We start from the raw sequence: 13,483 nt of genomic DNA on the forward strand, positions 1-13,483 counted from the left end.
TTACACGCAGCGGTAGTCCCTGAAGGGGAACGTCCCGGGTTACGTATGTAACCCTAGTTCCCCGAAGGGACGGACGCTGCGTGTCCTGCCATACTCTCGGCATCCCCTTTGATCGCTTGCTTCAGTAACATTAGAAGCTGGTGGCTTGTGTATTCAGGGGATATTTATAGCTTCCTGGTCGGTGACGTCACCCGCTGTGACGCTCCATTGACTGATTTCATTCATGCTTCAGACGCGCTACGCTGGGGGGCGTTCCCACTGCGATTACACGCAGCGTCCGTCCCTTCGGGGAACTAGGGTTACATACGTAACCCGGGACGTTCATGTTTCCGTTTTCCTCGTTCATTAGTTTCCATGGTTTTTGATTTGACCTTGAGTGTTTCACCCGTGTCTTGTTAATTATCTTGTTTAGTCCCTAGTGTTTCACTGTGTATATATAGCCCTCATTTTCAGCTGTCCTTCGTCATTTCTTCGTCATGTTTGCTGGTTGTTCTGTTCATGTTTTGAGAAGTTCTGAGTTCCAGTGCTTGAGTATTTTGATTTTGTTATCAATAAAGACTGCTTTGTATAGAACCTGCTTTTTTCATCCTTTTTCTCAACCAGTGCTGACAATAAGTCAGGAGATTAAACAACTACCCATTCAATGCACTCTTTATAGTATTATATGCAACACCTATCAAAAGATAGAGTGGATTTAGGGCACATCCTGTATAATATATATTTCAATTAATAAATCATGCAATCTCAAAACAAATATCATGAATCTTTAATTGATAAGGATATCTTAGGAAATGAACTCTTGTCATCTCAAGATTGGACCCCTGCAACAGCCTATTGTCTGGCTTTCAGGCATGCGGTTACTCTACAATGATCCAGAAGGCAGCACACCTGGACTTCAGTGAACACAAAAGGGCTCCCTACCTACCTCCTTTGTCTCGCTACACTGGCTGCCATCAGATTTAAGCCATATAAAATCTCCACCATCCCACATACACCTATTTTTACATGTCTATGCTTTCTCTGAGACTGCTGGGGTCTGTGCTACCATTGCAGTGAGGCACAAAATCAATTTCCAGAACATTCACATTCACTGCTCCTTGATGGTGAAATATTGCAAATGAACCAAAACAACCCTATACATCCCTCTAAAGCTACGGTAACATTAGACTTTGAGCACCTGAAACTTCTATGAACACTGTAACGGTCGTAAAATACCGTCACACTTTTAAAAACACAATTCAAAATAATAATACATCTAAACTGTAAAAACATGCACTTTACTGCTATGTTGCAATCCAGGAGATTATTTCCCTTTACAAAGTCTTGATTTTATTTTGGGGGTCTACTAGAGTAGTTTTTTATGCTTGAATTTAAAATATTGTTGCAGCACCTCTCTTCACAGTCTGTCAGTAACACTCTGGTCACTGTGAATCCACTCCTTCCGAAAAGCACAATGGGCTCTGATTGGTCGGCTGGATCAGTGTGTTGTGATTGGTCAGCTGCTTCGAGCGTGTTTCAGAAATGCCACACCCCTTACCATAACCACAGGTTTCAACACACTACTAACACAACTCAGTTCAACCAGGCTTCACCTCACCTCTTCTTTTTTATTATTTGGGCGGGAATTATTTAAATGAGGAATATTGTGACATGGAACTTAAGACTACAATCGAGGCATATCTGAAAATAATTCCCTTTGGAGTGGACTTTGTGCTTAGTAACTATACAGACCTTTTTCATGCTCAAACAGCAAAATTTCACTCTAAAGAAAGTTGAAAATGTAAAAAAAAAAAAAAGCATAATAGGCCCATTCTTTTAAATTTTACATTCTTTTAATTTAGCTACGAGGTCATGTTGTTACGTATCAGTCTCCTATTGGTCAAACGTTTTCACGTGATACAAATTCACTTGATCTTTGGTAGAAAATTTAGCATGTCCAGTCTCCCGCATTCAGATGCGTATGAAGGAAGTCAATTGAACGAAAAGTGTATTCTGCTCACCCCAAATTCTTATAGAAACATCTGAAAACACAACTCCTCCATGAACATTTTATTCAACTCTACTGACACAAATTAAAAACCCCTTAATCTTTAGTAAGTTTTGGAACTTGTATTGCAGCTTTTCTTGTGTTACCGTCTCATTTGGATGAGTTGTGTTTTAGCATTCCTTATTTATAAGACATGTTGGATGAAAGCGGAATTTCAAGCGGTATGTAGCTGACATAGACTCACCTCTTGTGGAATGTTCCAGGCCATGTAGACGTGGCTTTTAAACTCATCCATCCACACTTCAGCCACCCTCAGAGCATTTCTGCGCACATGCGCAGTAAGATCCTCCGTGTAGGGTTTGTGGGCGCGCTCGATATGAGCGATACGGGCACAGGGCAACACCTCCACACTTCCTCCACACTGCCACACCTACATACACACAGACACAAAGAGTCTAAATAAAAATACATTTTCATGCTGAGAAATATAATATGCACAATTCTTGGCAAGATGCATCTACTCTCTGGCTCAGAATGAAGAGCTATAAGGTGCAGATGCTTTGTATCATAGCAGTTGTGTCTTTAAGAATAAAGCTCATTTGGGCATCTTAAGGACACTCAGACCCCCATGAGACCCTGAAAGGGAATTTAATTTATGGCATGTGCAGTAAATAGGATACACTTAAAGTACTGATTCGTCTCAAGGGGAAACGTTAATGCATGTGTCCTTGCATGTGCACACACACTCAGTTCCAAAACAGAGTTAGGCAGCTGTCTTCTATGGCTGTATCCTAACACAGATGGAACCTCATAAGTGACTGATTTGGAACGCTGTACATAGACAGCAACTCTGTGCAGAATTCAAATAGATTTCCACAGACGTGAACCACAGCTACAACAGAGTTTAGAGTTAGCATGTTGCTAAGCTAACCATCAGGACAGTCAGGCAAGAAATCAGAGCACACAATCAAATACTGCTTAAATTGAACAATTTGTTCAATCTTAATACAAATTGACTGTGTTTCTTATTAAGCTATGGAATAAAAGGAGTTTGTACACTTTTGCATAGTTTTAAAAAGTGCTCTTACAGAAAGAATGTACTTAAGTGCAAACTGAAATGTAAACTTTTCAGACACTTAAAGCATGTTATTTCGAATCAAATGACAATGTGGTATTGTTTGAATTCAATTATCAATGCTCCTTCAATCTTTTGGAACAGTGTTCTCTTAGTGCTGCACATATGACGTCTCAAAATGGCACCTCCATTGGCAGCCATGTATTTAAATATAACTTACTGTGTATGTCGTGATGGAAAGAGAAGTGTGAATCATGACCCGTGCTATTTAACAGCAAACTTATTTGAAAAGGTTGGTTGACCAATGAAGTCTTAGTAATTTATTTAAAAGGCATGGTGAGGACAACAGCATAGGAGTATCCAAACCAGAGCCCAATGTCCAAAATACAATAATACATGGTACACAAGCTATGCTCTTTTGTATATTTTATTATTATTATTATTATTATTATTATTATTACTGCAAAGCTGCATAGGGCAAAAAGCTCTTTCAGCAACAATAAAATATGCACCTTAATTACTATGTAGACAAAATTACAATCACTTTTCAAGATTAGAACAATATTTTAAAGCCATTGTTATGGTCAGCCTATTTTCAACAACCATGGTCTGTGGAAAAGTATGACAATCTGAGAGGTCAGGACTACAGTTGGAAGCCAAAGGAAAGATTGTGTGGAGTTTATTTTAAGGCTGAGCAGAAGCTATCAGGGATGCTCGATATACGCTTCACTCCAGCAGATACACTCTTCTCTCACTGTGGGGAGGAAGATGAAGCTGTCATTATACCTCAGACAGGACTCACTATCACTGTATTGCTTGCTCTTAAAGGGGCGTTCACACTGACAGCGAATTTAAGTGACAAAGCCACATGAAGTCACTCATTTTCAACTATAGTTGGCAGTTCCCAGAAACATGAGTGACTGTTGGAGTTTCAAAAAAGTTACCTGTCAAAAGTTTGTCATAATTAAGATTTTTTAAATGCTTTTGAAAGACTTCTCTAATGCTCACCAAAGCTGCATTTATTTAATCAAAAATACAGTTAAACTAATAAAAACAGTAATATTATTACAATTTAAAATAACTGTTTCTGTATTTTAATGGATTTTTAAAACACAATTTATTCCTGTGAATAAAGCTGAATTTTCAGCATCATTACTCAGTCTTCAGTGTCACATGATCCTTCAGAAACCATTCTAATATGCTGCTCAAGAAAGTTTGGGGTTACTATTGGGGTTAAATTAATATTTAACATGGACACACTGTCAGGGTTGAGTGGCTGCAATGAAGCGCACGACGATAAGGATAACATATCCTTATATTTCTAATATTATGAAATATGTCTATTTCAAATAAATGCTGTTCTTTTGAACTTTCTATTCATCAAAGAATCCTGAAATTCATCAGAAAAAAAATTTATAATAATTTTCAGAAAAATATTGAGCAGCAAAAACTGTTTTCAACATTGATAATAATAAGTACATTAATAATTGAGCACTATTAATAATTGATAAAAAATGAGCGCCAAAATCAACATATTACAATGATTTCAGATAGACATGTAATGGCTGCTGAAAATGCAGCATTTATAGAATAAACTATATTCAAAAAGAAACCTTTTTTTAAATTATAATAATATTTTAGAAAATTGCTGTTAAACTATTTTTGATCAAATAAATGCAAATAAATTCCAAACTATTGCGCAAATGAGCAGTTAGCATGAGTTGCTGTATAAAGTGATCGAGTGTGAATGCCTACTAGCAGCCAGCAGCACAGAAACAGTGACCTACAGCATTTCAATAGCTGTCAGTGTGAACACACAGTTAAGAGAACGGGAGATTTGGTCAAGCACACATGCCAGTCACTCTTGTTTGTGAGAGGACCTGTGTTTATAAAGCTTTGGTAAGTGGCTCTATGAGGTGCTTGAATGGGTCAGTTCAAAATTAAAGTCACACCAGGCTACAGTTAAAAGCAGGAACACAATTAGCCCTTGCTTTGAATATGGGGAGTCAATTATAGGTAGCCCTTCAATGAAATCAGCAGTTTCTATGACAATGACACCAATGACATGGAAACAGAAACAGCATAAAACATCTACTCCCTTGGTGATGTCTGAAAGCAAAAGGTCCAAGGACAACTGGCTTGGATGGTTTCCCAGATCAGAATGGTGCAATTAAAAGCACTTACTAGTATATAATAAAGCAGCAGTTGTTAAATTGAAAGAAACGATTCTTGGCGTGGGTAGAATTGCTGTTGTCATGGTTTATTGTCGTTGTTGACCATAACGTGCATTAGCAGTCACGCTGCCCTGATATTTACTCCAGTATAATTTATCCTTGTCAGACTCCATGTTTGACAAGTGAGTAACATGCGCACTGAACTGAGTAGTGGGTGGTTTAAAAAAAGTCTGTGCGTGTACTGTATATGTGTGAATGTGCGACCGCCTGCTTTTATCCCTCTATTCTGCCTGCCAATCCTCCTACGGACAATCACGGTTCCCCGAAACTAGAGCAGCTCTGCCGCTATTTTTGTGGGTTTTTTTTTTACTCCAGTGTGCTAACACTTACTCCCAAATGATCATCCAAATGCTTGAATTTGTTCTACTGTGATGACACTGATTGTGGAGTACACTGGTTCATATGAACCATTAATTTCCTGGTGCAAACATTTGTTCAAGAGTGCTCCGTTTCCATGGAGTGCACTCACTCGCCATCACAGAGAAATGTTTGGGATAGCAAGAGTGGCAGAAAGCTAATCAAACAATGACATGTCTGAAATAATATATTAGTGTATACACTGAATATTGGCTACTATTTTTTAAAACTAGGGATTATTTTTGTGATTATGACTTTCTGACTATACATTATCCTGCTTAATAAACAGCAACTTTCCAATTAAATGGATGGACAATAAATAATTTGTTTTATAATATGAGATAATTATTACATAGGAATATTTAACAGCAGATTGTGGTGGCCAATCAAAATAGAGTTAGAGAACTGCATTATTAATTCTTTGACATCCCTTTGTTGAAAAAACCAAAAATAGTTATGAGAAAAAGGTGTTAAATAATCATCATAGCTGATATCACGTGTGGTTCATTCGACCTTCTGTAAATAGAAAGTCAATCTGCACAGTGTGAAACTGTATTCCATGCAGTGTGATCTGGTTGTATACTGCACATTTTGCCAAATGTACAGTACTGTAGGTTGTTTGAATCTGCGCATACATAAAAATGTTTAACTTTATTTTACAGTGTCCTTGTTAGACATATTACATGTAATTTCTATAGTTATTTCTATCAATTTTGCATAATTACATGCAACTAGCCCTAAACCAATCCTAACCCTAGTAAAGTGCATGTAGTTAATTCAAATTACTCAGTACTTAAATATATAATTACAACGTAACACGGATATATAAAAAAAGTGTAACCGAAAATGTATATATTGTATATACATACAATATATATTATTTATATATATATATATATATATATATATATATATATATATATATATATATATACATATAGGTTCTTTGGGTTTGAGTTTAGGGTTTTTAATGCCCTCCTTTTTTTTTTTTAATCTGCAACTGTTTCATTATTGATTTTTTGAAACTCAACCATTCAACACAGACAGTCAACACACTCTCAGCAGGAACCTGTGAGCAGCTCTGTAGAGTAGACTTCTCTCCTCTTCTCCATTAAGCAAGTAAGTGACAGGGATATTGAATTTATGATCCATATTGTTAGAGATCTCAATTATTACTTGGATTTATGCATAAACATGCCCAGTCATTGTGAAAGGTTCACATAATGTTCATTCACAATAGCTACTTTAGGCCTTCACACACTTAATTGCTTTTACTTAAACAAGTATAAGAGACGTAATGTCTAAACCTGTTACAGCTGTTACAACTGTTAATCAGTTACAAGCTGATAAACCCAATCTGGTATCGTTAAGGAAATGGTCTTGCTATATATTTGGTGTCCTGTTAGGTGGTTTAAGGTGTAAGGGTCAACAGTGTAATTATAGATGCAATTAGAGAAATTAATTACAGCTATAATTACATGCAGTACTGTAAGTACAATGTAAATACATGAATGTACACGATAAGTGCATTGAGTCAAATCATTAATTGAAATCTTGAACTGTTTTTTTTCTCAAAGAGTGTACATGCTTACTAAATAAATAGTATGTGTAATCTATCCATTTCCTCGTTTGTCAGGTCTTAGACAGTGCAGAGAAATCTGGCATCGACGCTACAGATAACGCCAACATACTGTGATGCGCATGCTTTGCACTGAGTATTTTTGTATCTAATTTGCAACCCTGCAAACCTCTAATGAAAAAGACTCACATGGATGACATGTCTATAAATATCTCCTCATAGTGTCTGCATAGCAAGTCAACAATCCACATCTGAAAATCTGAGCCATTGTTCACGGTGTAAAACCAACAGGAAATGGGAATGTATGTAAAACAACATGAATTAATTATGTTCCAGCAGCCTTAGACCTTTGATAACGACAGCAGAGTGTGCTGACATGACTCTTTATTGTAGCTAATGGTAGCTATGTTTTATTCCAGACTAAAAAGGCCATCTGTTTCAATTTCAGAACAGAAAGAGCCCTCACACAATGCTGCTCGATGCCCTTCAGACCTTGGCCTACTGCAAAAATACCTACAACACGCTCTCATTTTCCTTCATCCTTTATCTCAATGCCCTCCTAAAGGGGAGTATGTATTAAACATGTGTGATGGAGCAATAGGGATGGTTTTTTACCGCTCTTGACTACAAAAAATAAATAAAGGTAGGGAAAACAGCGATTAGTTGCACAGGACGAATCGAACTCTACAAAGAAAAGACAATAGTAAATTAAGCAAAAATACACATATCAATCCATTAAAAAAAAAAAAAAAACACCCATTAAAAAAAACAGTAATTATTATATCTAAACATAAAATGTCAAACTAACATCACATCATAACATTAGTTCCAACTAGAAACCACGGCCCATACATTTATTACAATTGACAACGTGAAAATATGATAGCTATTCCAGCATAACAAACTAAATCAAGTAGTGACAATAGTCAATAAAACACCTTAGTTGCCTTTCGGTTGATTTCAGAAGCCACAGGAAGTTCAACAGCCATTCAGTATCCACTACTCATCAAGCTCAACATTACCAACGTGAAGGCCTTTAAAGCAAACTTCTCTACAAAAGAGTCATTTTTCATACTACATACAAAAGGGGGTGTCACTGATCATTTCACACCATAAAACGACCGGCTTTTGTTAACACTCACGTGCAGTGTGCTGCAATGGTCCACCACTCATCCAGCAAAACCTTGTCAGCATTGTGCATGAAACATCATATATCATAAATAAGCATTACAAACACTACTCATAATCATAACACCTATAAAAATAGACCTACCAGAGCTTGTTCTTCCAGCGGCCATGCCAAACATTTCAAGCACTGCAACCATTCCACTCAAAGGAAGTGCATATTTAAAGGAGATTATTACATCCTCTACGGACACCCTCAGCAGCGCCCTCTATTGACTTGGCTAAACATGCTATTAGTTTACGTAGCAAAGTGCAGAAATGTTCTCTGATATTATGAATGAATCGATAGAGTTTGATGTACTTTAGTGAGCAAACAGTGATTTATGAGAAGAATAGCAGATAGACTAGGTAGACTAGAGTAGAACTAAATGAAGAATAAATGTGAACGTTACTTCTATTTTACACCGCTACTCTGGTCTGAAACCCTGTGAACAAGGGCAAGTGGAAGGATACAATCAATGAAAAAACAGTCATGTTACTCTAAATATCAGCCCCTCGACCAATCAAACTGGGCCACTGGAACTAACTGTTGTATAACATGGAAGATCAAATACCACAAAACCTTAAAATGTGTTCAGGTCATATTTCACTCTATAATGAGACATTTTATTTTGTATAAAGAAACATAATTTTTTCTGAAAATATCACAATTAAAAACACATATTTATGGTCCTACAACTGCCTTATTTTCTTGATGCAAACTTTAACGCTCCGAGTCACGAAATCAGATATCCAACCTCTCCCGGAAGTTTTCTTGGGATTTTTCGATGTAAAATTGACCCGAAATATGACATTTCTAGACCACCTAGTTAATGCTTGTGGGCCACCAGTCATTTTGAATGTTTTATACCGAACCATCAAATCTCTGCATGGCCTATTTATTTTATCTCTGGTACACTGTAATTCGCTTACATGTTCCACATAATATCCTTTATTTTTTTCGAGTGATTCAGTGTATGAGAAGACTCCATCTGCATATTGCGTAAATGCTTGATGAGCTTTATCACGCAACGCTCTAATCTCCGTTTATCACCTCAGAAGGTTCCAGACATGATTCATTTGCTTTTCACCGATTTAGAATTAAACGCTGATTGAGGACATAGTACATCTACCTTTATATAGAACGGCAAACATATTTTTATTTGAAACAGTAATCTTTGATATGCGTAGATTTGAAAATTGTCTTCTTTTTTGAGACTGTAATCTGCAGACACATAACTTTCCATACATTGTCAGAGCTGCTGTAATATACTGCAGAATTAAGTAGTATATTAGAATATAATACTGGGAATTATGGCTAAAGTGAGGTAAGAGGTAGTAGCGCCTCTAATCTGACTAAAACACCTCAGCAGCCCGTCTTTTCATTGCATGCTATAATCTGGAATAAACAGACATGAACTAATCTAGAACACTGTGTATGTGCGTGCCTTCTGGTGCAATCAGATGATTCACTTTCCATTTATCCACAAACCAGCGAGGGACAGTGAAAAAGTATGTCTCTGAGAAAATTGTGCATGCTTTCAGAGAAGAGCAATCAGTGGCCCATTATCAAGCATAAAAATCTTAAAAGCATGCCATTCACTGAGGGAAAATTACCAGGGAGGGAAATGCCACCCTACTCTCCTCTAGCGTGATTGATGATTATATTTCACTGTGCTTGGAGAGAGTGGTCATGGCTTCGAAAGTCAAGCCACTTTAGGCTATGCTGACTCATGTACAGAGGACAGGTCGGGACAGCAAGTTTGCCCTCTAGTCTCTGAATAATATATTATACACAGTATGTAATTGTATTTTTATTCTGTCATCAGCAATGCCCAATGTCAGTAATACATTTTTAAGTGTGGCTTACAGTAAGTGTCCAAATACTTTTTTGGGGACACAGTATGCTTGAAGGTTATTATTGTCTTCTTCAGGGATTATAATGGCTCTCTTCTCAGGTACGGCACATTTTTTAAGCCTGTGGTGGGATGGAGAAACAGACATATGCGAATAAACTGGCAAATAACTCCAGTACAAAAGTAAAGTAGAGCAAACAGGGTCTGGTGTGCGACAGTCATCATAAACTACTGGTAAAAAGTTTGGAGTAATTAATATTCTTTAATGCTTTTGAAAGAAGTATCATATGTTTACCAAGGCAAAAATGTTTACCAATTAATTTGATCAAAAATACAGTTAAATAAAGTAATATTGTGAAATATTATTACATTTTAGTAGAGCTGTTTTCTTTTTGAATATGTTTTAAAATGTCATTTATTCATGTGATGGTAAAGCTGAATTTTCAGCATCATTACATAACGATCCTTCATGCAGATTTTCTGCTCAAGAAATATTTCTTATTATTATCAATGTTGAAAACAGTTGTGCTGATTCATATTTTTGAAGAAAATTGCAATACAGTAACATTTATAAGTTTGTGGTAAGTTTTATTTATTTATTTTTAATTCAGTAATTAAATTTATCAAAAGTAACAGTAAAGACATTTACAATGTTACAAAAAGATTTCTATTTTAAACAAATGCTGTTCTCTTGAACTTTATATTCATCAAAAAATGATCACGGTTTGCATAAAAATAATAAGATCCATTATTATTAATTGAGCACTAATAATAATTGATAATAATAGAGCACCAAATCAACATTTTGATAACTGTATGTGACACTGAAGACTGGAGTAATGATGCTAAAAATTCAGCTTTGCATCACAGGAATAAATAATATTTTAAAATATATTTAAATTAAAAAATATATATATTTTTAAATTTTAATAATATTTTACAATATTACAGTTTTTTACTGTATATTTGATCAAATAAATGCAACCTTGAGAGATTTGACTAAATTACAAATCCAACATTGATACTGATGTTTGTATTCCTAGCACAGCAGCTTAAACTTAAAGAGATACTTTTTTATGCCAATATTCTTTATGAAAATGAACTGAAATAAGTATTCAGCACCACATGTCCTGATTAAAACTAAATTCTCAAACACTCGCTAGTGAATCAATTAAAAACCACTCATTTTCTAACTGAAAGCCCAAAGGACATTGGGGCTCACAGTTTATAATGAGTCATTATTCAGGTTGTAAGTTTGAAGGGCATCTCTGAAATGAATACTAAAGAGTTATTCTGTGAAGTTAGACATTAAGTTAAACAAATACATAAGTAAGGGAACAATAGTGAAGTGTTTGTAATGTCCCAGCAGGCAATGCTAGTTCAATTATAAAGAAATGGAAGCTGAATCAAACCACCCAGACATTGCCTAGAACAGGTTGCCCTATAAAACTCCTTGCACGAACAGCAGGAGACCACATAAAGGACAATGTTCGCTTTGAGAGTTCAGTACCTGAAAACAAAGAGTAAAGGTGCAGCAGTCGATCATATCAGGAAATCTGTATAACACTGGCCAGTATGGGATTGTGACACAGAAAAAAAAAGAAATATGTGAAGCAAATGTGCAGTGCAAATCTAACACGGCTCAAATCTAACACCTCAAAAAAACGCCATACCTTCAGTGAAAGTGGTAGTTTTCATGCTGTGGGGCGGCTTTTCATCAGCAGATTCGTGATTTTTCATTATTGAATGTGTTATTTGTTAAGGCGAGACACTAAAGGTGAATAGGGTAATTTTTTTAACTAGCAGATATCACCATGAAACTTTGCCAGTTGATTACCTACATCAAGATGAGAAAAAAATGTGGGTAACACTTTATTTCGATAGTCCACTTTAGACATTCTACTAACTATAAGTAACTTTGCTGCTACATGTCAACTAACTGTCATTAGAGTATTAGTAGACTGTCTGCTTACACTTTATTTTGTTGGTCCTCCAACAGATATTCTTCTGACTATAAGTAACTTGGCAACTACAAGTCAACTTGTTCTACTAACCCGAACCCTAACACCTAACCATAACCTAACAGTCTACTGACAGTCTATTACAGTCTTCTAATAGCTACTCTAATGACAGTTAGTTGACATGTAGTTGAAAAGTTACTTATAGTTAGTAGAATGTCTAAAGTGACTATCGAAAACAAAGTGTAACCAAACTGTATTACAAGTTTTCTGTAATTTAATGTTTAAATATGCAAATGAGGCATTATCTAATTAAATATGCGCTAATTTGCATATATTTTAAAAAACGAAATCTGAGTATGGGATAAAGCCAGGTTCAAAATAATGTTTTCATTGTGTTCACATATTAGATGGGGAAAAAATTAAAGATGGGTTTATGGATATCTACTTTTGTTATCCTGTATCAGAATGTACTGCCAATAGCCTTAAAAAAATGATTTTCGCAATGTTTTTTTGAATAAAATGTTATATAAATCAGGCTAGGAATAATATATTTACAAACCCCTCTGTAAATGTCTTCATAATATAACTATGTACAAGACTGGGACGTTTGGTGTATATAGGTGCTACTGAAGTGGATATTTTGGACTTGGAGTATGAGAGAAAAGTCATTTTGAGAAAACGGGCTTTAAAGATTTAGCATCAGCCAATGAGATTGCGCATTTAGAGTAAAATCCCCCCCTTTTACTTTCACGATTGGTTGCTGATAAAAAGGAAATTACCATATTTGGATCCGGCAATATTGTACAGGAAAGAGAGAGCTTTCTAACGGTGTGTGTGATGACAGGGTGCAGATCGCGATCACGGAGCAGCAGGATGATTTATAACGACAACTTTTGATGAATTTATGAGAAATCTACAGACGCAAACAGACAAAGTGTAGTAAAATAAAGACCTAAATGTGTATTTCGGACATTTTTTCACCACAAGTCTGAAAGAAGACAAATATCCCAAAATCTCAAAATTGACCAGTGGAAAAAAAACAATGTTTTTGCCTGCCGTGTCTCGCCTTAAGTAAGAAAAAGAACAGAGAAAAGGTCTGAACATCTTTGCAAAGCTAAATCTAACAATTCACTGGTATAGAAAAAAAAATATTGATTCAAATTTAGTGTTATAAAGGCATGGAATGCGTTGATGTGTCACTCTTTATGTTAGCGTTGCAATGGTACACCAGTCTAACTGGTATTCATTGCTAGGACACATAAGCGAGTCA

The 13,483-nt window shown here is 35.9% G+C and overlaps 1 protein-coding gene across 1 annotated transcript in view; it reads right to left on the reverse strand.

The window, feature by feature from the left end:
* galnt18b (UDP-N-acetyl-alpha-D-galactosamine:polypeptide N-acetylgalactosaminyltransferase 18b) overlaps nucleotides 1-13,483 on the reverse strand; it is a 159,337-nt gene that overhangs the window by 58,788 nt on the left and 87,066 nt on the right. Inside the window, exon 7 of the mRNA XM_077201769.1 lies at nucleotides 2,232-2,417. Within this exon, the coding sequence (XP_077057884.1) occupies nucleotides 2,232-2,417 (186 nt within the window). The remainder of the gene's footprint in view (nucleotides 1-2,231; nucleotides 2,418-13,483) is intronic.

The sequence above is a fragment of the Siphateles boraxobius genome, unplaced genomic scaffold (genome assembly GCF_051911475.1).
Source record: "Siphateles boraxobius isolate OS27281-9 unplaced genomic scaffold, OSU_SipBor_1 48, whole genome shotgun sequence".
NCBI lineage: Eukaryota > Metazoa > Chordata > Actinopteri > Cypriniformes > Leuciscidae > Siphateles > Siphateles boraxobius.